A 26,962-nucleotide genomic window follows, 5' to 3' on the forward strand; every position below is an offset into this window, starting at 1 on the left:
TCAAACCAGACACACTCAAACTAATAGAAGAAAAAACTAGGGAAGCATCTGAACACATGGGCACTGGAAAAAATTTCCTGAACAAAACACCAATGGCTTATGCTCTAAGATCAAGAATCGACAAATGATATTTTTCTACTACCACTGAGAAAGTTACAATTGTAACATAGCATAATAATGTTTAGAACTCATTACCATTGCGTGGAGAAAGGTTACAATTATAACTCACAGCTCCTCTACACCTGTCCAAGGAAACATTGAGTCTTCTCTGTCTTACAGGCAATTTACACATTTATCATTATTGTAAACTTCGATTATATTATATTTTCCTAATTTATACTTTGTGAGAACACAGATACAATTATGCCCTAGAAGGTTCTATTTACAGCTTATACAGTCATACAGGGTGACATATTATTTTTCTGGCTTACATGAGTAGATCACAGATTTATTAGATCCAAAACTCATTTCCAGAGTCAAATACTTTACTTCTTATAGGTCTCTTTTCAGTGACAGTGCCTACAACCTAAATGACAACCATTTCAGATTTCAGATTCAAGGGCGGAGGCATAAAGGTTTTGTTGGTGTGAGTAAATGCACATGCTTTATTTCTGAAATTGTACTCTTTCCTCTTGTGCACATTTCCCTCATTTATAATTTGATAACTCATATTCCTTCATGTAATGAATTGCTATTGATAATTACCGAATTCTACTTTTCACAGGCACTTGTGAGCACACAAGTTAATAAAGAGCAAAGGCGCTTGGTCTCTGTAGTAGCCATGGTGTGCATGCTTCCCTTGCGTTCTTTTCCTCGAGATCTTGTGTGACTGTCATCCTGTCATCACCTTCCCTGCTCAGTTTGCACTCGTGTGCACAAGCCTATTCCCCAGTAAACTGCATGCCATCTGCCTCTTTCCAAAAATGAAAACGAAAGGGGGCACCTAGTGGAATGTACAAATGTACTACGAAGTTATAGAATACATGAATATTTATTTAAATGGCTCCCTAATGATCTAGAATGGAAAAGCATGTATTTATTAGCATAATACCAAGAAACCTATCACTTCTTTCCTGAAATAATCCCCACATTTTGGACATGGTGGAAAAACCAGAGCTCTCCAAGAGATATTAAAATGTAAGAACACAAATGTGTCCTACATATAATTGGGGAAGCTGCTTGACAACCCATAATAGGTCAGTCTGTGTAGAGAAGTAGGTTGGGCAAATCTAACACAGCAAAACAGGCAGTAAGGAGAAATGTGATATCAAGAAAACCACAACTGAATTAGTAGATAACATGTACAAGACTGAAGGACACAAAATCTAGGCTAAAGGGGAATTGCACAAAGGATACAAGCAAGAAAATAGAAACTGAGGATTTCAAGCAAGGCCATAACATCAGAGCCCAATTTAAAGATTACTTCAGAGACTTTACCTAGAACTGAGGTGATAGTTTTCACGTCTGTTTTCATTTTCCTTTTTCAACCACACCCAAGCTTTTATAAACGTGTTTACTTTGTTGTATAGATATTTTTTAAAAGGTACATGTTCTATGTAGTTTTCACTGGTCCAGAACTTAGGTTATAGACAAAACTGGTTCAAATTTGCTGTGAGTCAACTAGATCACCAACTGGTGGGGTCTGCGCTCTCACATGTATATCAACACACTCAGCTTTCTGCATGTTCTTCAAGCATTTATACTTATTTCTGTTCTTGGGCTTTCTTTTATTTCTGTGGTTCAGTCTATAATTAGTATCCCTACATTTTCAGCCATTATTATCTCAAACATTTATTTTATACTCCTACTTCCTTCTTTCCTTATTTTCCAACTATGAATATTTAAGACATGATGAAGTCGTAGCAGCTCTCCCACTAGTGTTTAGCTGCCTGTTTGAATTACACTTTAACTTCACAGTGATGCATACCTGCAAACTCCTCAGTCCTCCTTTTCTTACTCAGCTGACGGCTGAGCCTCTTCCTTGAATCTCCGTTTCCATGCTGTGTTTTAATTTCTATGGTTACCTTTATAATTTCACTCTGTTCTGGGGAATTCATGCATGTACACAATAAAATCTGTTTCCTTTTGATTATTCCTTAGTTACATCCCTCTGCCTGTGTTACTCAGCTCTTTCTTGCCCTTCATGCTTACCAGCAGATCCATTAAATATTGATGGCTATACCAAACACTTTGTTTCCCATCCAGCAATCCCAACAAATAAAATCATGGTTTAGTGTTGGCTTTGCCACTTTATCTATTTTTATTTTACCTTCTGTCATGTCATGCAATTTTATTGTTATTATCGTTACTGAGTTGGGAAAGGGAACATAGGTGGACTTGTAGTGTAGGATTTATGTTCATTGTTCTACTTTAATGTTTGCTGCGTTGGGTTAATAATGCTTGCTGTAGCTATGAGTGCCGCCTGCCATGAGTTCTAGAGTGTTCTATTTAGCTCTCTTATAGATTGTTAGAGTCCAGAGATGCTGTGATTAGCAGCTGAGGGGAGGGCTCTAGATGTTGATTGCATCTCTCTGCTGGTGAACTTATGTCCCAGGTTACAACAAACACTCACAAATGTTTCCCCATTGCCATAGCTGTTCAACTTGCTACAGCACTCAACGCATTTCCAAGAATTCAGGATGGAAAGACTATGAATTATCACCCTTTTTGGTTAAAATTAGAAAATCTAGATGGGCCGGATAGAGAAAGCTTCATTCCTATCACAGGGGAGAGCTCTAGTCTGTTTTTCTGAATGTTTTGATCTGAAGGAGGGTCTGGGAAAAGATCAGAATTATTAGTCGCACTGACCCTGGCTATAATTCTCACATCTTCTTTTTGTTTTTTTAGTATCTAGTAATGGTAATTAGTTAGAGTCCATGAACGTGTGATGCTCCAGGAACACTATAGCTTGATAAATGTCTCATTGCCACAGTAATACAGATTCAGTCCCAAGCAATTCATCAAAATTACTATGACAATGTTCCAACCAGCATATGGCTCCCACAGCTTCTCTTCCAGGTAAGAGCTCTTGGCTGTGTCACTCTGAGTTTGCGTGCCGCCTCACAATTTGGGATGACACTTTGGCTGTCATCATAGTTCACCGTGAATGCAATGCGACACCTTAGTTTTCATGTTGTTCAGCTTTGGTTTGTGAGGATAGGAGAGACAGATTGCAAACTCTGCACATGTCAGCACTGAAATATGAAGTGTTCAGCCTCAAAATATTAGCACTTGATTTTAAAAATAAGACCCCTATTATTAGTCAGATGCCTATCATTCCCTTCTGGGCGATTTTATTTTGTTTGTGGCTGATTTGCAATCAGAAAAGATGCATAAATGCTTGCTAACAGAATACACTGATACTATATAGGCAACCTTTGAGAATCAAAGAGTAGGAGGATGTAAGTTATGATAAAGACAACTCACAAATATCCCATCGTGGCTTGAAATTTTAAGTAAGAAATTCAGAAATTCTACTAAGCCACTGTATGCTGATATCTTACTTTTAAGAAACAGCCTGTGAAAACATGTAGAAATGGATGTCAATTAATTATAACCCATTAGAAGATTGATATATGATAACTTTTCCTCTGCTATTTTCAAATAATTATCCAAAACAGAAAATTCAAGAAATCAAAGTGTTTAATAATTATACTTCTGGTTTAATTATTAAACTTGCTTCATCTTCACTCTAAGCCCCAAGCCTGAACCACAGTTTATAAAAAAAAAACTGTGGACCATAAAATTATTTTAATGCTTTAATGAAACCTTTAACATAATTATAGTAAGATTGAAAGTACTAATAAACCCATACAGATATATTATTTAAGTCAGTTTAAAATCAAAGCGTGTAGTAACACTTAAATTTAAGACATCGAAAGATTTTTCAAGACAGAGTGAAATTAATTCACAGTATATTTGAGACTGAAAGTCCATTCATACACATAGAGATCCATGGTGATTGTAGAACTCAGGCGTTGGCAGAGCCGCAAGACACCTGATCAAGGGTGGGGGTGGTACTCAAGTATTTGGTGTTGTCAGAGAGTATTTTTCATATTAACATAGCAAAGTTAACCAAATGTGCTGGGTATTTTTATCTGTCCCTCACCTCAAATAGAACACCAACTCTCTTAAGGACAGGTATCACAGTTTTGCTTACCATTACTTCTGAAAAACCCATCATAGTTCCTGGCAAGCATAATTTCTTTAGATTGAATAAATATAATATGTAATGTGCCTACTTTTGTGCATAGAGATGTAGAAATCTGTAAATACAATGTCTATTGCTTTACCCAGAATTCATTGTTAATCAGACAGGGGGTGCAGGTAGGGAGGAATGAGGTAGGGGTAGAAATAGAGGAAAAGACAGAGATGGGAGTTAATGGATAGTTCAGTAACCACAGAGAGATGGAAGGCACATGGGAAAATTCAAAGGTTTTGGTCAAATGAATCAAGGAAGTATTTTTGTGCTTGTTTTCATTTGTTAATGTGACATCATCGACACACCTCTAAGTTTATCTTCAATGCTTTAACAGATGCAGCTATTATAATTATAAACAAGAAAATTTAAATGAAGTGAGATTTACTATCTTATTTAAAATCACAGCATTATCAAGTAGTCAATGTAAGACAAAATTCAGAGACCCTGACTTGAAGCTTCACAATTCTTTGCCACAAATTTAAAAAGCTGATTTCTTTCAATATTAGTTTTAGATTCATATCATTTTCCAGCAGTGCATTTTACTGGTGAAGTCTGTGAGGTCTCACTTTTATGTTAAGGACCTAGAATTGTTGGAACAGTTGTAATTGCTTGGGATTTGGGTATGCTTAGAAAAACTGAGTTTTAAATCTGAATGGGACTTTTAAAATCTTCGAACTGCTTCTGGAGAGTGGCACAGAGGTTTAATTGCATCAAAATATAAACATCATATTAAGTTACGTAAGACGGTGGCTTTTGCACAGCACAGCACTCCACAGTGAACCTCTTCAGCTGAAAATGGAACTGACGTCTTCTTGGATTGTAGGGCTAAGTGATGCAGGCATATACGTCTGCCATTTGCACTTCCTGAACAACTATACAACTCTCCTGCCATCTTCCTTCTCTCACACTGTACCTCATTCACATTCCCTCCACAACGGTGACTAAAATCTGCATTGTATAGACCTAACAGCAAACACGAATAAACCACGTAGAGTCTGTCTACTGCAGATTTCTGTAGCTTGTTTGTTTGTTTACTGTGCTCCTTAGGCCCCCTAGATAAACAGTGGATAAAGATGCTGAGAATGAAAAGCAAGGACGTAAGAGTCCCATCTAGTGGTAGACTGAGAAACACCAAAGAACACTGAACTCCATAAATGGATTCAAAACGACTCAATCGTTTGATTTTTCAGCTCTTCACGCCCCACTTGGTTTAAGAATTAACACGGGTCATTAGAAAGGAGAGTGGGGGCGGGGAGCAGTTTCTTCTCCATTCTTTCACTGTCTCCACGAAGCTGAGAATCTTTTCAAAATAAATCTGTAACTCTGGATTAATTAAACCCTTGACATTCGTGACTGAACTACTCTGTTCTCAGATGTCTCAAAGGACATGATTCAGCTCTTTAATTAGGCATAATTTGATAACGATTTGGACCTTTCAATGCCATCAGCGCTAAAGACAAAGCTCTTGCAAACATAAACTGTTAACTTCTAGTGCACCTTATGGAGAGTGTAATTTCCAAATATTAGAATGGCTCATAGCCAATCTCGGGATCTCTGAAATGATGGTTGTTCAGAATTGTCTTCATTAAGGTAAAGCTGGATGTAGAAATAGTCAGAAGCAGATGCCTGAAACATCTGTTTTCCTTTATCTAATAAAGGCAAACCTGGTGTGACTACTGCTATATTTCACAGTAATATTGTGATTTGTTGCATTTAAGATAAAATAATATGGTTGGCACTATGACAATAAGACAATAAAAGAACATCAGACCAAAGAAAGCCCTTCTCTGTACAAACTCCCTACTGTTATCAAATCCATTTTCTTCCCATTCCTGTAAATTGCATTGCTACAAAATGCAGGTTGAATGGCGTAATGTTAATCATTTGGGAGGCTTTTGTAGCTCCCTCAGGTGATTTAGCTGGGGAAATATTCTGTTATTTATGATGAATAATGTATTAGAAAAAAGTTCCATCAAAAATTAATCCAATTAGAAACTATTTCTTTGAACTGACAGTGAACATAACTAGTAGCTTGTATAATTTTTAGAATTAAAACCTGAAAATGTACACTCATACACCTATAAAGTAGGGGAAGAATCAAACTAGAGAAGCTATTGTTCTCTACATTATAATTTCAAAGTTTAGGAATTGTAAACAAAGATACCCATCAAAATCTAAGTCGACTTAAAACCAAAGGGGACACCTGTAAGATATTATCAATTTGGAGGCCTGAGCAGGAGATGACGTCCTTCATGCCTTAGCTGCTCTACACAATAAAGCCAGAATCAACAAAACAAATAAATGACAAGGAAAAAATCTTGGATACCCGCTGTCTTCCTCATAAAATCTACAATACCGTAAAGATTTCATAGATGACTTGCAAGACAAAATGTATTGTACAAACATTTTGAGAGCACAGTTAATACAACAATCAAATTATGCTCAATTTATACTGAGTTTCTAAGTGTTACCATGATGCAACTCTGAATAGTTATATACTCAGAAATGGCTTAATCAGGATAATTTTGCTTCAAAATGTAACAGGACAGGACAGATGAGAATGTGAAAGTTTATATTACTATATCAGTCCTATTCCACTAATAATAAAATTCAACTATAGTTCAAAGCACACAAAACTCCTTCAGATTCATCTGTTGACAGCTAACTGTGATGATGAGTTCTTAGTGTTGGATGCAAATTCTGACATACTCACGGTAAACACAATTCTCAAAATAAATACACATACACACACATACACATGCATACACACATACACACGCACACACATACACATGCATATACACATACACATGCACACACACAAACACACACACATATATGTGTATTTGCTGCTTATGTATTGACCTGATATTAGATAGTAGGGTGTTATGCTTACAGAAGTTATAGGGCCTCAGAATTTTTCCATGGGTCAGTTCTTTTGTCAGCAAGTAGGAAAACGACATTTATTATTTTAACTAAGAAATTGTTTCATAATTAACAACAAAATTTTGATATACTCAACTCAGCATATAGTATAAGTAGCACTAAATAGTGCTGTTTTCAGTATTATTTATGAGCTACAAAAAAGAGTGCCTTCACCAATTATGATTATATTGTGTTAAAATTTACAAGGCCTCATCAAAGTCTCAGTATTAGTGCGAAGTTGACCAAGTAAACAGCATTTACTTTTAATTACCTTCTTATACCCTTACAGAAAGATGATAGTAATTCATTAATACTGAAAAAAAACTTAGGCAGTCCAACTATATTCCCAGCAAATCATCTCAGCCCGAACTAGAACTGGAGAGACTCTCTAATTCTCCTTGCCATGGCTTATTACTGTATTTTGCTTCACTCACTTTCCTAATTGGCAGTGGGATGGCTGGGATGAGACTGTGGCAGCAGCAGGGAGAAAGGCGGCTGGTGGGCTGGCAGCTTGCATCTGATTAGCATGTGCTGCCTTGTGCCAAAGTCAATTCTGAGATGCCAGGTATGCCTCCTGTTAGCACTCCGCAGCCGGCGCCTCTTGGAGAACGGAGATTGGGAATAAACTCTTAAATTATCTCTGCCATGGACAGTCTTCGTATTCATTATTTTCATACCCTGCCACCATCCACACATTTACTTCCTCTAACAGCTTCTTCTTGTGAATTTTAGTGAAAATTATCGTTTTCCTGATAAGACTGCTTCAATCGTTCAGCTACACAGACCGAAGTCTTTACTCATATAACTGTCTCATTCCTGGCTACCATACCCACTCACCCTCTCTCTCTCTCTCTCTCTCTCTCTCTCTCTCTCTCTCTCTCTCTCTCTCTCTCTCTCTCTCTCTCTCTCTCTCCTCCCTCTCCTCTCCTCTCCTCTCTTTTTTTTTGCCTTGAGCTTCTACAGTGTTATTTCCTATCACTGCCTGCCCTCATCCACAGATTTCAAATTAATATGTCCATGGGTACTAGCCAGGAAACAAGCTCGGTAGGGTGAGAAATATAGTTTTGAGTCTCCAGTAAATAAAACTCTGAGTTTACGGTGGAAATTTACTCTTCACCTTGATTTAGCCAAAAGTGATTTATGCAAAAATATGAGTCCCTCTACATTTAAGAGAAATCTTGTTTTCCCCTTGATAAAAATATTAGCACACAAGATCAAGTCAACAACCAAAGAGCACGCATGGATTGGCCTGGGCCCCCTACACGTATATAGCAAATATTCAGCTTGGCCTTCATATGGGTCCCCTAACAGTTGGAGAGGAGCTGGGGCTGTCTCTGACTTGTACTCTGTTTCTTGCATTTGGATCTCTTTCTCCTAGCTGGGCTACCCTACCTGACCTCAGTGTGGGAGGATGTGCTTAGTTCTGATGCAACTTGATTCACCAGGGCAGGTAGATGTTGTGGGGGGCTCCCCTTCTCATTAGAAGAGAAAGGGGTAAGTGGCATGGATGGGTGGCACAGGGATGAGAGGAGGAGGTGTGTTTGGGATGTAAACTGAATAAATTAATCAATGAAAACATATTAGCATACACCCAGTGTAATCAATACCTATGAGTTTATTTTGCCTGGCTAACTATTACTACCCATCACCATCTTTCACGGCCCATAGTCCTTTACACAGTGTATAGATATACTGATATAGAAAATCTATATTGCTCTTGCATTTGTTATTTCATGCATCCTTCTAGGCTTTCCCTAATGAACAGCTTGTGTTTCCATTTACAGAGGAACAAGCCTAGAGTATACAGAAATTAAAAGGGTTTTCTTAACTAGCATACTCTGTTCACAGTACAATCAGTCCTAAGTAGTATTACTTGTATCATTAAGTGATAAATATACACATATATGTATATGTATTGTGAAGAAATATGTGTGTGTTTGTGTGTGTGTGTATGTGTGTGTGTGTGTGTGTGTGTGTGTGTTTCCTTCCTTGTTTAATTAACTTCAATAATGTCATTATAAAAAGCTTTCGGCATACATATGATTTCTCACAAGTTATGATAGAGAGCTCTTTTACTTCTACTGGTGTGACTCGTGTGATTATGTTTCTGACAGCTGGTATAGAAGCCTGGACCCTGGATGTCTTTATAGGTTACATGCAAATGGGTATATTTTCAACACACAAATTCCATAGTAAAGAAGATATTTTTAACTTTGCACTACTTTTTTTCTATTAGTGATGACTAAATATTGAAGGCATTGATGATGATAGAGATGGAGGATTAGGTCAATGGTATTCTTAAGCAGGTGAGAAGGATGCAATCCAGCATATAGATAAGAGGGTTTGCCACTCAGGAACATAGGTAGCAGATGATTCCTGCAAAGTAGCTGAGGGCAGTGACCCTGTGAGATTACAGCTGGGTCCACGTTTAGCTTTTGCATTGTTTTTATTCAAGCTAAAAGCCAAGGCAAAATCAAGATTCAGTGGTGGTGTTTTTAGATGGCATACATTTCTTTTATTTAATTGTATATTTTATTTATTTATATTTCAAATGTTATCCCCCTTTCCAGTTTCCCCTCCTTTCCAGGTTTCCCCTCCAGAAATCCCCTATCATCTCATCCTCCCTCCCCCTGCTTCTATGCGGGTGCTTCCCCACCCATAAACCTGCTCTCCCCCACCTCCCTGCACTAGCATTCTCCTACACTGGGGCATCAAGTCTTCCTAGGACCAAGGGCCTCTCCTCCAATTGATACCAGACAAGGCCATCCTCTGTTACATATGCAGTTTAGAGTCCTGGGTCATTTCATGTGTACTCTGTGGTTGGTGGTTTTGTCCCTGGGAGCTCTGGCAAGTCTGGTTGATTGATATTGTTGCTCACTCCTTCAGCTCCTCCAGTCCTTTCTTTAACTCCTCCTTTGGGGTCTCCATGCTCAGTCTGTGAGCATCTGCCTCTGTATATTGTCAGGCTATGGTAGACCCTCTCAGAAGACAGCTATATCAGGCTCATGTCAGCAAGATACTTCTTGGTGTCCGTAAGAATCTGTGTATGGGCTGGTTATGGGTGTGGCAGTCTCTAGGTGGCCTTTCCTTCAGTTTCTGGTACACACTCTGTCTCCATATTTATTCCCTTGAGTATTTTGTTCCCCTCTTCTAAGAAGGACTGAAGCATCCACACTTTGGTCTTCCTTCTTCATGAGCTTCATGTGGTTTGTGGATTGTATCTTGGGTATTCCAAGCTTTTGGACTAACATTCACTTATACCATGGTATATACCATGTGTGTTCTTTTGTGACTGCATTAACCCATTCAGGATATTTTCTAATTCCATCCATGTGCCTAAGAAAAGAATGAAGTAAACAGGGGCCAACAATTGAGTTGAATCAAATTCCCCTCTAGAAATTGAATTTCATTACTTTCATAGAATTGAATTTTGCTACTTGAATTGACTTGAATTGTCCTACCACTCTAAACCTGAAATATACACGGTTTGGAGTCCATACAAATAAAGACTGTCAAGGATTAGAGCACTCTCTTCAAAAACCCACCCTCTGGTGATCTGATGTCAAAGAACTAGCTCCATCTATTGTTGCTAGATCTCCAGAGTTTATGATTCTTCAAAGACTCTGTCTCACGAAAGTGAGTACTGTTACTCTGCTTCAAATGGGCTACCCGCCCTTTACACATGTCTTGACATAAAGAAGAAAGCTGTGTCTGAATCCAGATAACAATCATTGCAGATGTTTACACAGCATTTATCCTGTGCCACAACGATGGTCAGTGTTCCCTAAAGGCATGTATATGAGGGTGTTGTGTAATGCGATTCTCCTAGGCTCATCTATGAGGACAAGATTATTACATGTACAGTTTTATGGATGGAAAAAAACGAAGGTACAGAAGATCTGAGAACTCTGTTGGAAGTCACTCAGCGATAACAAGAAGGAAAGGCCTAAGCAAGTTACTCTGTATCTAAAAACTAAGTATTTCTCATCACTTTACAATCTTTACCAACCATGTTTTAGCTTTGATAAAACATATTGAGAAATAATATAATATGCAATTAACGCAAAATAATATAACACATGATCTATAAGAAGAATTTCTAACCTCAACATCTACCCACCTTCAATAGCTTGGATTTACAATGTGCCCTGCCTTCAAAGAATGCTTGGTGAGCAATGGTGGCACAGTTCTTGGGGGAGTAACCAACCTATGTCTAATTGGACTTAAGGCCCTCTCCATGAGATGGAACCCATACACAACTCTGCTTGGGTGACCCAGAACCAGAGACCAGATATACCAGAGACCTGGGATAAAACCAAGTACTACTGGTTAAAGAAAGGTAACAGTAAAAATTACTCCAAATGATATTCTACTATGCTTATAAATCAGTACATTATTCAGCCTTCATCAGAGAAGCTTCCTCGAGCAGTAGATGGGAACAAATACAAAGAATGACAGTAAGACACATAAAGAGAGAGTTGTTGGATATGCAGTCTACATATAATGTCTCCGTCAAATCCCTCGCCTTAGGGCTAAGGAAAATCCACAGGAGTAGAGATGGAAAGGGTGAAAGAGCAAAGGAGTAGAAGATACCAAGAGGACAAGGCCATACAAATCAACTGATCAAAGCTCATATGACCTCATAGAGACTGAACTAGCAAGCATTGGACCTACATGGGTCTGCATGAGAATATATATATATAATATATATATATATATATATATATATATATATATATATAGAGAGAGAGAGAGAGAGAGAGAGAGAGAGCTTTCAGTTAATTTTTCATAGGACTCCTGAGTGTTTGAATGAATGGGTCTCTGATTCTAGTGTCTTCTCTTGGCCTCTTTTCTCTTTGTAGGTTTGTCTTGTAGGATTCCCATGAGATGGCTTTTGTTTTACATTATTTTATTTTGTTTAGGGATGTATTTTAAAAAGAAGAAATTGTATAATCCTCCCTAGATTTAGAGTAAAATGTTTAAAACGGGTTGAAACTCTAGGAACATGGTTTATGGTAACTGCTTCTCATCACTCAGATGAGTTACACCATACAAGCCAGCAGGAAACCATGAAAGAAGGGTGGGGTACACAGTACAATGTGTTAAAAGTCAGTGCAGCATATATATATATATATATATATATATATATATATATATATGTACGTATACAAAGAGTTATTTTGATGACAAACAATAACTTTTAGAATTTTTGCCAAGAATGTTTTACCATTAAATGGTATCTATTGGGGCTGGGGATTTAGCTCAGTGGTAGAGCGCTTACCTAGGAAGCGCAAGGCCCTGGGTTCGGTCCCCAGCTCCGAAAAAAAAGAACCAAAAAAAAAAAATGGTATCTATTTGCAAGAATACTGCTTTTAGTCCTTATATCTATACATATATATTTCAAATCATGTACATTTTGTTCTCTCTCTGTCTCTCTCTCTCTGTCTCTCTCTCTCTGTCTCTCTCTCTCTCTCTCTCTCTCTCTCTCTCTCGCTCTCGCTCTCGCTCTCGCTCTCACTCTCACTCTCTCGCTCTCTCTCGCCTTTGTGCCTGTTTCTCATGCATTTGTATATGTATGTGCTGGCAAAAAATATTCGTGCAGGTGTGGATGGATATGTGCATATGTGTGTGGAGGCCAGAGGGCAACATTAGGTGGCATTCGATAGAGACTTCTTTTATTTAATTTTCAAATATGTATTTAGTGTATGTGTTTATATACGTATGTATGCACATACATGCTTCTGTAGTCATTTTATAGTATATTTTTATATTGGCAGCCTTAACACTAACATCCTTTGCTAATTTGGACTTAAATATGTATTGATATATTCATTGCACTTCTATTTAAATAGGTATTTTTTACAGGTTTCTTATAAAATATACAAGTTTATTTTTATGCTACGAAAACCTTGTGTAGACATTAGTAAAATATTTTCCTTATAATCTGTACTGAACAAATGAACTGTAATGTGTTTTAGACAACATATCACATATTTACACTAAAACTCTACAGTGTGTCTCTTGTATCGCCTTGTTCTCTTTTTCATTACTATATCATTATTATCAATATTCTCCAATATTCTTTCTTTGAAAGTTACACATCCGAACTTTTGGAGTCATTACAACTATTTCCATTATTTCTGGCAACATCATGTGTTTGCTTTTAATTAGTAATTTTCATAATGGGAAATATATATCTGAGAAAAAAATCTGTGCATCTCAATTCTGAGAAATAGCTGGTATTCAGATTCAGTGTTGAATTTGCTCAGTCGTGAAGATGGTTGATGCTAAATCTATGAAAGCTTGATTGAATTCACCACTGGATCCATTTGGCATGGGAATTTTCTCTGTTTGAAGTGCCCAGTTACTTCCTGAACTGAATACTTCCAGTTATTTCCTTATTTTTACTCTTCTGAGATTGATTTTCAGTTAGTTTTTTTTTCTCCCCCAGATATCCATGCCATCAACATTACATAACTTGTTGATGTGGCCCTGTCATGTCGTTTACCTCTGCACTGTTTACAGTCTGTAAAGTTGAGAGTAACATCCATTGATTTTAGGCTTCTGGTCTTTTCTTCCTTTGTCTGCTAGCTTACCAATATTTAAAAGGAATGAGCTTTGATTATGGTGACATAAACTTTCTTTTATGTTTTCTATTTTTATTTCTTCTCTATTCTTATCTACTTCTCTTTATAGGCATTTCGTTTGGCTGTTTTTCTCTTCTGCTCTTACATGGCAATGCATACAATTTAATTATTGGAGACTTTTTCCTTGTTAATATAGACATTAATTACTATGAATTTTCCTCTGAGCATTGCTTTTACTGAATTCTATAATGATAATTAAGCCTCATCATGCTGTTTTTGCATGCTATTTCCCCCATACATAGTCTGATTTCCTAAGTGGCTTACTATTTGGATAGCTGGTTCTTTGAGTATTTGTTCATTCCCCTATATTTCCAATTTAATTGTTATTTTTAATTACTATGTCATTGGTATACTTGGAAGAAGGTACTTGGAATATATCATTCACTTCACATATATTGAAAAGTGAGTTGTAACCCCAAATTTCAGATATCCTGTATAATATTCATGTATACTTGATAGTGATTCCTTCAATTTTTATCTTCCCAGTGTGCAGTTTATCACATCCATTTTGAATATTTCTTATCAGTTCCTGTATCCTCACCTATTTCTTTGCTCATTTTGTTTCCATATATGAAATGTTCTCTTAGCTATTTTTAACATATCTTCATTTTATAAATAAGTATCTTCTTTATAATTTTATTTATGAACAGTTAATGTGGTTTTGTTTCATTTGTTGCACTCAGAATATCTACTGATGGTTAGAAGAGAATACATTCTTGCTCTGATTATGTGTAAATATGCAGTGAATTTAATGTCGAGGAACTTTCCATTGTTGTAAATTATGCTAATACATTCCATTTCTTTGGTATACATTCATCATGATCATGTAGAACACATATTCCAAGCTCTATGTCAGTAACAATGTGCACCTACTTTGATTTGATGATTGAGACATGCCCAAAACTAAGCATAAATGTAATGAGATCTGATTGGTGTCAAAAAATTGTGTGTGTATGTATATATATATATATATATATATATATATATATATATATATGTGTGTGTGTGTGTGTGTGTGTGCATGTGTATGTATATATATGCATATATATATATATATGAATATGTGTATATATACCAAATATTTTATATACACTGCTCCTTTTTGAACTCTGTAGCTCAATGTCAAGCGACATTACCAGTGCAATGCTAAACTATATATAATCTAATTTTCACACACTATGTAAAAAATATTGGACAAACCTGTGTTTGGAAAGTAACCAACTTATAAATCACTTCATGTAAACAATGTCAATTGTTTATAGCAAAAAAGAATTAATAATAGCATGTAGTATTTTTACAAAGAAAAGATGACCAACATTAAATAAACATGTGAATAATTTTAAACCAAAATTGATTCTGGGAATAAATCTTAATTTAAATTTTATCTTCAAAAACTTTCTATATAAATCCATATACATTTTAAAATTTAATTGCTTCCCCATTATCTTTTTGTTTGCACTTTTCTTTCTTTAAGATTTGTTTTTCTCATATAATATATCTTGGTAACATTCTCTACAGTCACCTAACTTTCTCCAGGTCTTCCTCAATTCAATACCTATCCAATTCCATGTATCTTCCCTCCTTTCTCTTTCTCCCATGCCTGTATCTGTCAAAAAGTAAAACTGCCAAAAAGTAAATAAATAAATGATGATTTTTAAAAACATTAAAAAATAGAAAGAAGAGAAGGAAGAAAGGAGATGGGGAGGGCCATAGAAGGATGAGAAAGGGAAGGAAAAAAAGCCATAGAAATAGAGAATAAGTCAGTAGACAAAAGGTTCCATATCAACCCCATTCCAAAGAAAGACCCATTCCTATTTGGCTAACACAAAATGGAAGTCGATCCAATTCTCAGAGCATATTGAGTCTGTTTAGTTCTTTCTAGGGCAGTTACATAAAATCTGAAGAATATTTTACTGTGACAGGGGAGACTATGTCTCAGGAAAAAAATTTATGTTTAGCTCTTTATATATACCTGTCTATGAGAGGGTGAAATTGTATTTCCTTCCTATTTCTCTGTGTTTTCTATTCAGTTTTTTTAAAGTTTCTAAACTTCATCATTTACTGATAAGGATTCTTTCCTCTTACCCCACATTTTCCCAACTGTTTTATCTGCTATGTAAATGCTACATCCATACATTCTGTTGCCTTAGCTGGAATGTTCACCCTCAGACCTGCCATTGTTTTATGTTTTATATACTTCTATTTACGCATTGTACTGAACACAGATATTTCAAGTAACATCAAAAACTAAATCTATACAACCAAAATTACACTTTTTCTACTTTTCTATTCTGTTCATTTGGGTTTTGTTACTGACAACACTATTCTCTAAAAGAAATAAAGAAAAATCACTTTAAACATATAAATTATCTTTCCATGTGTAGTTATGTAGATATCTATCCAGACTCCTAGACCTTTTCCCAAACAACCTTTCTGCTTTTTCTCTTCATTGCCTGTATATTCTTTATTAATCACATTATTTTATTTCATTGGACTTAAATATCTCTCTAAGTTTGCTCTGGGACTCTGATTGTTTCTTACATTTCAGCTTTTACAATTTTTACAAATTACAAGTAGGATGATATCAATCATACAAAGGCTAACAACTTTAAAAATATAAATTAGATTTCTTTTAGAAATCTGCCACACATATATATATATATATATATATATATATATATATATATATACAATAGCCAAAAGATGGAGCTTATATTTTATGTCTCCAACACACATAACAATAAAAAGTAGTTAAGAAAAAACTAGTATACAATAGCCATGACACTTGTATATTGATATTCATTGGAATATGTATATATATATACACATATATATGTGTATATGTGTGTTTAATATATATGTATATATGTATATATGATGTATAGTTTTACGAATGTCAATAATACTCAAGTAGTTATTAAAATAAAACAAAGAGCATATATTAAATAGCAAGCATTTTTCAGATGTTTTTCCTAATATTATGACACCAAAAATCATGCGGCAGATTGCCTCTTCTGTAACTGGAGGTTCATTCTGTTAAGAGAAACTGAAATCCTTTTCTCACTAAGGTCTTGAATAATACCTCTATCTGTACCTCCACTGTCCATCTTGAAACAATTCTCACCCACACACTGTGTCCCTTCATTCCTCAATGTTATTGAACATTTTATTCTCCTTGGCTATTGTTTTGTTCAGCCAAAGACATATCTGTTCTACACATACCTACTTGTTTTAAGACATTTCTCAAATATTTAACCACCATCGTATTCATAGACTTAGGAGAATAAACTTTTGTGGATGTGGGTGTGCAATGAAGCCTTCATCCCATACTGTGATTAATCTTCAGTTATTCTGCTTACATACCCTAACCAAACCACCTGAGTGCAGGAGCTATATTTTGTGTGTTTTGATTTCCAGTTCCTAGTACAGTACTGAAAGCAAATTCTCAGCAACACTTTCATAAATGCATGCTGACAGGGACCGGATATAGATCTCTCCTGAGAGACACATCCAGAGCATGTCCAATACTGAGGTCAATGCTAGCAGCAAACCACTGAACTGAGAACAGGACCCCCTTTGGGGGAATGAGAGGAACGATTGAAAGAGTTGAAGGAGCTTGCACTCCCTTAAGAACAACAATGCCAACAACCAGATCTCCCAGGGACTAAACCACTACCCAAAGACTGATTCATGGACTGACTCAGGGCTCCAACTGCCTATGTAGCAGAGAATAGTTTTATTGGGGCACCAGAGGAAGGGGAAGCCCTTGATCCTGCCAAGGTTGTACCCACAGTGCAGGGGAATGTTGGGGGGGTTCAAGGGGGATGGATGGGGGGAACACCTATATGTGGAGTGGGAGGAGATTGGGGCTTATGGGCAGGAAACCGGGAAAGGGAATAACATTTGAAATGTATATATAGAAACATATCTAATAAAAAATAAAATTAAAAAAACATGAGCAGAATAAATAAATAAATAAATAAATAAATAAATAAATAAATAAGAGAGTCACTCCCACAATGACACAGAGATAATCTGTTATGGAATGTGCTCAACCCTTTCTATGTTAGAAAAAAAAGTCATCAAGTTCTCCTGCATTGTTTTAAGAACATCAATTTTAAGTGGGCTTGGTGACGTGCACCGTCCAGAGACAGAAGCTAGGCTCAGTTATACAGTAGAATATTGTTACACAGGGGAGGAGTCGGTGGTCTCAAGTACACTACTTACATAAATGACACTCTATGTCTCTCATCTAAAATCCACAGATTATATTTCTTAATAAACCAAAGTAAAACCAAAGTAAATACTGAAGACCTAAAATCATGATATCCTCCAGTTTAAATTTTAAAAAGTCCATCACCCATTCTTAACTAAGAAAATCAAGTGCCCGATGGACATAAAGAAAGTCTAGCTCAATATTTTCCTTCTTCTCTAAATGGTAAAACCGACATCACCTTTCTTCATTAAAAATGGAAGGTAAGAAAAAATTATAAGGAACCTTTAAATATAATATGCTTCTCCCCTGAATTAAAATCTAAAAAAGCCAAACAAACAAAAAATCCACACAAAACCTTCTTCGTCTGTTAACATAGAGAAGAATGATAAATGTAGTACGATTAAACAGAAGATACTACTAATAACAAATAGGAAAACCCACAGCTAAATATAGTTCTAGAGTATTTGCATAATCTGAGCACTTGTTTAAAGTGTAGTACTGACATAGTTTGCCATTCTGTGACTCTGTCTTAGCATCCAATACCTAGAACCAACTTTTCCTGCACCACACATAGCAGGGCATGGAGGTGACAAGCATCGAGAGAGAGAAACTCTGAAATAAACTCTGCTGTACTGAAGGCGCTCACTCACCGAACACAGTTCTCGCTGGCACCGATTCTCTGTTCAGCCAGAATGACACTTGGGAGAGAATGACAGTCATGATGCAAGGCAGATAGGTCTGAATCACAAAATACCCAATTTTCCTTTTCAAGTGGAAATGAGCTGTCATTACCGTGTATTCACCTGGAAGGAGAATTTAAGGAGCTTAAGGAACCGTAATTGTCAACCTTCAGAACAATTTGGAAATGGAAGGGATTACAAGAAGAATCCCCGACTTAAAAAAAAGGAAGAAGAAAGAAATGATCACATACATTTCAGGAAAACTAGAAATGCCTCCTTAGAAAAAGAATATCTTAAAAAGAATTACACAGTATCAGCCACCTTCCATTGCTATGCCCCCATGACACGGTGTAAATTTTTCTCTTTAGCTCATGCACACTCCCCAGCATGGTTCTAAAGACTCTGCTAATGGATTATCTTATTAGCTTAGGTCGCTCATGCTGAGGCAGTAATTAAGTGAACTCCATCCTCCTGGGTCTCCAAAGCACTGGGGCCTGGTCTCACCATTGATGCTGCTCTCTCAGTCCAGCTTTTCACTTTCAGTTCTGTCACTGATTCTGACTTTCTCTCTGCTTTGTGCCTGCCGTAATTTGCTTCAATCAGTTTTGTCTAATTCTCATACCTATCTTGTTTTTTTCCCCTCTTCCACGATTTTAATTATTGCCAGGTGCCCTTTTCTTTACTGAGGACAGCCCCAGAGAGGTTTCCATGCAGGCCACTGGCGATAACCCAGAAACAAGAGTTGAAAAATCATAAATTATCCAAAATAGGAAAAGCATAAATGAGAAAACTAGGGAAAATGTTATCCCTGCTTTGAATATAAATGCTAAAGTAGACTAATTTGAGAAGACAAACATTTTTGAGTATATAGTACATTTTGTTTTAAGATATGACTTCTCAATCTCGCACGCACATATTGATCTTGTGGAGTTTTGCAGACCTGCTTCAGTAATGGAGTAGTCTAAGATTATGAATGTCTCAAAAAGCTCCCAAGAAACATGTGTCTTTAATCTATAGATCCCAAGGGTTAGTGTTTTCAATTATCTTACACATTTTTAATGATTTTATCCTACTAATTTCTGGGGGAAGGCATTAGATTTATTTTTAAAATGCTACTAACCTGTGCTTGATTTAATTGTCTCCTTCCCAATTGACTGGCCCAGCAAATCATACTGATTTAACCTAGAGCCATCAGGAGCAACCTGAACAGAGTCAGAAGCATTGTAAGTCCAAATATAAGTGACTTCCGAGGTCGTGTAAGCATCTGTCATGAACAAGGAACAAATGTTGGAAACACTTGAATGAGAAGCACTAGCAGAATGGTTCGTCTACAATTGTAGATTCCATACAAGACTATTTCACCATAAATTAACATTTAGTGATCCAAAATATAAAGGAAAGAATATCCTTTGATAAAATCTATAACTTTACAAACATACTGATGAATAGCATAAGGAGAGCCAATCACAAGCATGAAAATTCTTTCATTGGTACCATTTTGAGAGTTGATGAGTAAATTTCTCTTTCTAGATGGTCAAAGACACTGTTTCCCAAGATGGTTAAAACATTCCCTGGGTCCCAAAGTAGCAGACAAAGACATTACAGAAACAAGCAATGAAGTTAGTTATACAGTTTACTTTGAAATAGTGACCACCCATGAAGTAAAAATTAGGATCCAAACATATATGGTTTTTTGAACATTGAACTTATTTAGTTAAGAGACAACAACTTTAGAAATCATAAACAGAGGCACTTAATAAGGACAGTGAGAACTAATTATAGACATTAAAATAAATCAGAATATTAAACAGTACCATCAGATCGTAAATGTGTTTTCAACCATATCCATTTATAAACTAACCAGTAAACACCAAGGCACATGTATAGCTTCCCAGTGAAGATGAGTATTAACAAAGAGAAGAAAGTAACATCACTGTATTTGAGCAACGATGAAAGATTTATCAGATGTGAAACACCTCTGGAGTTGATCAGGGTGACACATCTGTCATTAGCAATTCTCTATGCTGATATTCCTTTGCCCTTCTGGGTACTGTTTTGGACTATCTTAGGCTCCCTGTCCCTATGCAGGGAGTCTCTTCACAATCAAATAAAGATGTGGGTAATTGCTGCTCCACTGCGAACCTTTGGAGAACTTATTTGTAATTTTGTTTATATGGCTGATTAGGAAACAAAGCTTAGCATGATAGTAAGGTGACAGCTTAACTAGGGAGGAAAACTAGACCAATTTTTTTCCCTAGCATTATCTTTGCCTTCGGTTCCCTATGACACTTGAAATTAGATTTTTCTTTTGTTCTGTATATATTTTTTGCACAGAACATCAGGGTACAAACGTGGCCCTCTCATAGAAATTAATCTAAGGTTTATTACTAAACTGATTTCCTTTCAAGTATCAGGGGCAACACGTTGAATGATAATAGGTATGTTTGTCATTATCTGTATGATCTTTAATGACACTCGATGTTACAATTCTTACTGAATGTTGTTACTAAAATTATTATAAGTGAAATACTCCTTATACTCATGTATGGATTTATGCATCCACAAATAAGTTGTTATGTAAAACAATTTTTAAATTGGTATTCTAAATATAGGTGTAGTCATGAATACATATTTATAAATGTGGTTGTAATACTTTCTTAGAGAAATATTTATCTATTTGCACATGTAAATTCTAGTTTTTCCAGAGTCTAAATTGCCAATTAGCTAATTTCAATTAAATAATCACTCATGCTGTCACTGAAAACATTAAATAATAAGTTGACAGTGTAGCTAACTAAGCATTCATTTGTAGATCATCAAGTGGTTTGCTTTGTTTCTCTCATGAGTAAACATCATGTTCCTTTCCTCAACCGCAGTTCCAATGCTGTGCAATTTAAAAGACCAAACAACCATTGTTTGAATCTTATTACTATTCCCACATAACTAACAGAAATGGAAGTTTATAAAAGTGATGATATTCTTATAAAAATTGTGAGATTCTGATGGGAAAAGGATATTTGAGTGCTTTTTGTATCTACTCACAATTTTTCCTTTTAAATTAATAACTAAGCTGTGTATATTACGGTAAATCTGCATATCTGACCACAGTTCCTCCCTGAACACATTCTAGAAAAATAAAGTCAAATGAAACATTACAAACATAAAGAAAGTGAATGGTCCTCTATTTTTCTATTTGAAAAAAAAAGCATTTACTGTATTTCATTAATTAACAATCTAGATAGACAGACAGACAGACAGATAGATAATAGATGATATGGTTTATATATTGTTTAGTGTCTTGAGTGGACAATGAATAGAATGCAATGCAGTGTAGCTCAGAGGCATTTCTCTGTACTCAGACCCACCCGTGAACCAGGAGGGATCACTTTGTTTATCATTAAGGTCTAAATGAAGAAGAGAGGCTAGACACATGGTCCAGCACTTAAGGGTTGGTACTACTCTTGAAGAGCACTTGGTTCTCAGCACCCACACTGTGTGGGCTCACGGGTTCCTGAAACCCCATCTTCAGGTGGCCTGATGCCCTTTCGGCTTCTCTAAGCATCTGTACTCCTATGTATTTACCCCATACCTCACCCCACACCCCCAAAATATAGAAATATTTCTTCAAAAAAGTCAGAAGTCAGTTCGTTTTACAAATTGCTTTGTAAATCCCACTTGGAAAGCAGCACTTCATAGAGTGGTTTTATTTAATTTAGTCAAACAATCTATGTTTGAATGCTCGTCTGCATTACACACGTGTCTATTCAGACTTAATACTCAGTGAGCAATAAAAATATTCCCAAATCACTTGAGATTATTACCTATTGTCTGAAAAATGTGAGTTTTCCATTTCTTTGGGGCTATGCCACTGTGCTTACGTGCAGGAACTTTCGAGTCAATTTGGAACATCAAAAATATAAAAATACAAGGTGATCAGAATAAAACCAGAATGGATTTTAAATTTCACAAATACAGGGAAGAGGATTATTGTGTTTGAGGAGAATGATAACATTCCAGAAATTCAGTTCTTTCTAGGGTGACGGTCCTTGTAAAAGAGAGTAAGAAATAACTGCAAGATAATGTCATGGTTGCTTCTGCCAAAATTGTTCTATGCCAGCACATTAAGGTTGTTCTCTCACTTCACAGCGCTGTCCACGCTGCTAACACAGATGCTCCAATCCTTGCTATACACAAAGATAAACAACGGAATGAATAAGCTGTTTGTGCCATGTGTCAGAATATGAATGTGAAGGAAGAGAAATAAAGTAAGTAATAATTACACAGAAAAAGAATAAGGAACAGAGACTTTGTGTGTTAACCACATGCGTCCCCTCTCAGAGAAAACTAATAATCTCAGGCATCCGAAATCCGATTTCTTTGTAGCTGCACTCTGTGAAGCTTTTAATTTGAGATCAAACGCTTCCCAGCAAATTCATTTCATTTTCAGTATTGAGGCATCTTGCCATTGACATCTGATGTCATAGTAACAATACCTCATCTACCGAAAACACTTGTCCTTCCCATACCATTACTGCATCTTGCATAAATTCTTTTTGGTGCCAACGCTTTTCAAGTTTCCCTTTAATGTCACTTATGCAATGCAAATGAGGCTCTCTGCTGCATCTGGTCTGGTTTTCTCAACACTGTGTTTACGTTGTATAACATGATTGACTATCTTAAATAATATTGGAAGAAATGCCAGTTTTAAAGGGATGGTTCCCATGACAATAAAGAAAGGCTTGTGGTTAAGCCCAGAGGAGGCTCATGAAGAAAATTGAGAACTGACACCTGCTACAAGGGTACACAAAGCAAACAAGCTGGAACCTCTCGTCATCCTTAAAGCATCAGAGGAATCTGCATTCTCACAGTGACCGTTCTCTTTTAGTTTGTATTTTGGGAGAAGATGCACTCGTCTTCAGTCAGTCTTACATTTAATCAGATTAGAAGTGGGCACTTCTATGGAACAAGAAAGAGAAGAGCCTGCAGCTGCTTGGAATACACAAAAATGTATGTCAGAAAGAGCACAGTTTCTAAAAAGGTCAGGGACGAAGGCATGCTCAGACAGAAGGAAGCTGCCTAGCTGCAATGATGAATTAATCCTGAGCCTGCCTGGAGTGTCCTGTGGGCCTGAAAGGATGATCTGACTTTGCCCTTTCTATTACGCCATGGTGTGAATTCTTCTGCTTGACCTATCAGGTACAATCCGGTGACCGAGAGAATGGCCAGAGGCACAGACACTTTCAGACGTGTTCTAGGTACACTGGAGACACCGGTGTGGAAGCATCCAATGTTGTCATCCTCGTTAAATGTATTCTAAGGAGGAAAAAAGAGCTTCTTCCATCAGGACAGTGGTAGACAGACAGCATTACAGGCTTCATGACTTTTTCTGACCCTTGTAACACATCAATAGGAATTCATCATATATAATTCACTCTAAGCCGAACGGTAACTTATTTCACATTTTTAACATGCCATATGAATAAATTATGGTAGTGACTCTACCACAGCTCCTGCTTTTAGTTTTATGCACAAAATAAAACATAGAGTTCTTAGTTAGTAGTAAAACAAAGCTATGATTTAAACTCTAAAACGTATAAAAGAATCGAAGTATTCGAGCTCTGAAAAAAATAAGAAATGATTAAAGTGTTTGAGCAAGACATAGGAGATTCCAATCATATAGGACATATAGGACAATCATCATAGCATTAGTTCCTATAGGGCAACCACCACAGCTTTCACTTCTACATCCTATTAGTCTATTATGAAGCCTTGCATAATATGAGAAAAAAAATGCATGACCCAACAGAGATGCTGTCGACTGTGACGCGATTGATTCGTGAGACGTATGTTCACTGTCATACTTACAGCTTCCAAATTTCAGTGGGCATGAGTGAGCATCCATTGGAAAGTCCTCCAAGTGCATTGGACATTCGGCTTGGACTGTAAGCCTAGAAGCCAAAATCCCACTCTTGGTTTAAGTGGATTCGCTAGTCAAGATACATCACTCGATACAGTTTTTAACAGAATAAAGAATTTATATTAGGCTTGAAAAGGTTTAAACACAATAAAAATAAATTATATATGTATTTGAAAAATGCTTGCCATTAACACCACTATAAATATTTAATAGCCGATGATACTTAGAGCTCTATTATGGAAAGGGCATCTTTTTTATTGTCATCTCATCAACTATAGAGAGAAGCTGATGTAATACTTTGGTGTTTGCTTCCTTAAAGATAAGTCATTTTTAATATCTTGTATTCATATCTGTAGATATGTGTTTAGAAATAAATACAAATATAGACAGACTTATGTATCTTCTAAAAAATATATTGTTCACACATATTGGTTGCTAAATTATAGATATAAATAATGACTATCAAAGATACATTTTCCATGTCTGAATATAATAAACTGTAATCATTAAAAATCTGTCATAAAGAACACTTCTAATTACTTCCATTTCACATAAAAACAGAGGAAATAGACAGGAAGTAAATTGAACTCAAAGACAAATCTTTACTAATTGGGCTGAGAAAAAGTGGTCATCAGCCAACTCTGGCATTAACTTTAAACACCATTTAAATAGACTCCTCTGTAATTGTCCCTAACATTATATAATACCTGAACCATAATCTACAGGAATAAGTGGTTTAGCCATGAGTCATTTGGTCTTTACTAGCTAAGTTTCGTACTATTTGTAGGGAGGAAAAAGGATAACCCAATGATCTCATTGCACTGTATCCAATGATTATCTAGAAATTAGTCCTCAACTCTTGGATCTCCTGCTCCCACCAGGCACACAAGAAAACAATGTCGATTAATAAAATCTAGTTCTTCACCTTCCATACAACGTTCTAAGACATCAGATGCATGGAACACGGTATCTGTATATGCAGAGTGCTATTGACAGCATTTGCTTTTAAATACACCATTAAACTTTAACGTTTCATTCTACATCACCTTATTAGGCATAAAACATTCAGCTCTTATGTAATAAAGTTAATGTGTTTTAAAACATTCATGAGACTACTTAAAATATAATTGTGTCAACAAGTACAGATGCTTCTGTATTTGCACAAAAGGATGACCTCCATGAGATTGATTTTATGTGATTATTTTTAATCATGAAATAGTAATTTTAGATGGTTAAGCCTAATGCATGATTTAAGTTGACCAATTTATTTAATAAACAAAAAACTATATTAATACAGATTAAAACTGTCTACTTAAAATTGGACAGGTTACAGGATAGCATACTGAAAAGCAAATCACATCTTTCTGGCAAACAAACCTAGGGTCACAAACTAATATGTAATGTGGAGTACCAAAAAAATCAATTTTTCATAATCAAGAGAATCTTTTACTTTAAAATTTAAATTCAATTAAAATTTCTTTTTTATTCATATGCCCAGACTTTTATGAAACCAAATATAAAGTATTTAGTAATTTTAGGAAAATTTTCCAATTGAGCAAATATTTACCCATACCTTCCCTAGCTTTTCAATGCATGATTTCATAAAGACATTTCTAGTCTCTCACATCAACATACCTCATGGTGTACAGCAATGTTCCGTCATCCTGGATTCGAAGCAGCTTGTTTGGCATTGTCATATTGTGAGCCACTGACTTTTTCCCGTTGTGAAAGAAGGTGTCCGGAGTCCAGATTTTGCTAGCCATTAAGTTGTTAAGTCGAAGGATATTCATGGGACCTTTAAATTTTAACCGCTCGTCTTTCCATTTTTGTCGAAAGAAAACATCTATTGTATATTCCTAAAATATAAATTTTACAACTTTTTGAAAACAGTAAAAGTTTTCCTAAATAATAAGACTATAAAATTCAAGAGACAGTATACTCTGAATAGTTTATGAAAAATATTGTATTGAGAGGTATCCGTACTTCATAAAGATTAGTCTTTACGTTATCAAGAAATGCTGCCTCTTATGATGGTGTAGAGTATGTCTATTTGCATAATTAGCTACCCATTCTTGAGAAAGAAAGGAACAAATTTATTTTGTGCCCCCCCTCAGTTGAATGCTCTAAGTAACTGCATTACAAAAGACATCATGTACAAGTGTCTCCTGGAGCAGGGCTGCATGGGTTGTTCTACATTATTCCAAGAGGGATTGAACAGGTAGATTTTCAGTCTCTCTCTCTCTCTCTCTCTCTCTCTCTCTCTCTCTCTCTCTCTCTCTCTCTCTCTCTCTCTCTGTCTCTCTCTCTCATCTCTCTCTCTCTCTCTCTCTCTCTCTCTCACACACACACACACACACACACACACACAACACAAAG

The 26,962-nt window shown here is 36.1% G+C and overlaps 1 protein-coding gene across 1 annotated transcript in view; it reads right to left on the bottom strand.

Annotated features, from left to right (window-relative positions):
• The window catches only part of Gabra2 (gamma-aminobutyric acid type A receptor subunit alpha2), a 135,226-nt gene that overhangs the window by 26,505 nt on the left and 81,759 nt on the right, over nucleotides 1-26,962 (bottom strand). Inside the window, exons 5-8 of the mRNA XM_032917120.1 lie at nucleotides 26,222-26,442; nucleotides 24,535-24,617; nucleotides 19,790-19,933; nucleotides 18,640-18,792 (exon numbers count right to left, since the gene is read on the bottom strand). Of these exons, the coding sequence (XP_032773011.1) occupies nucleotides 18,640-18,792; nucleotides 19,790-19,933; nucleotides 24,535-24,617; nucleotides 26,222-26,442 (601 nt within the window). The remainder of the gene's footprint in view (nucleotides 1-18,639; nucleotides 18,793-19,789; nucleotides 19,934-24,534; nucleotides 24,618-26,221; nucleotides 26,443-26,962) is intronic.

This window comes from Rattus rattus, chromosome 11 (genome assembly GCF_011064425.1).
Source record: "Rattus rattus isolate New Zealand chromosome 11, Rrattus_CSIRO_v1, whole genome shotgun sequence".
Taxonomy (NCBI): domain Eukaryota; kingdom Metazoa; phylum Chordata; class Mammalia; order Rodentia; family Muridae; genus Rattus; species Rattus rattus.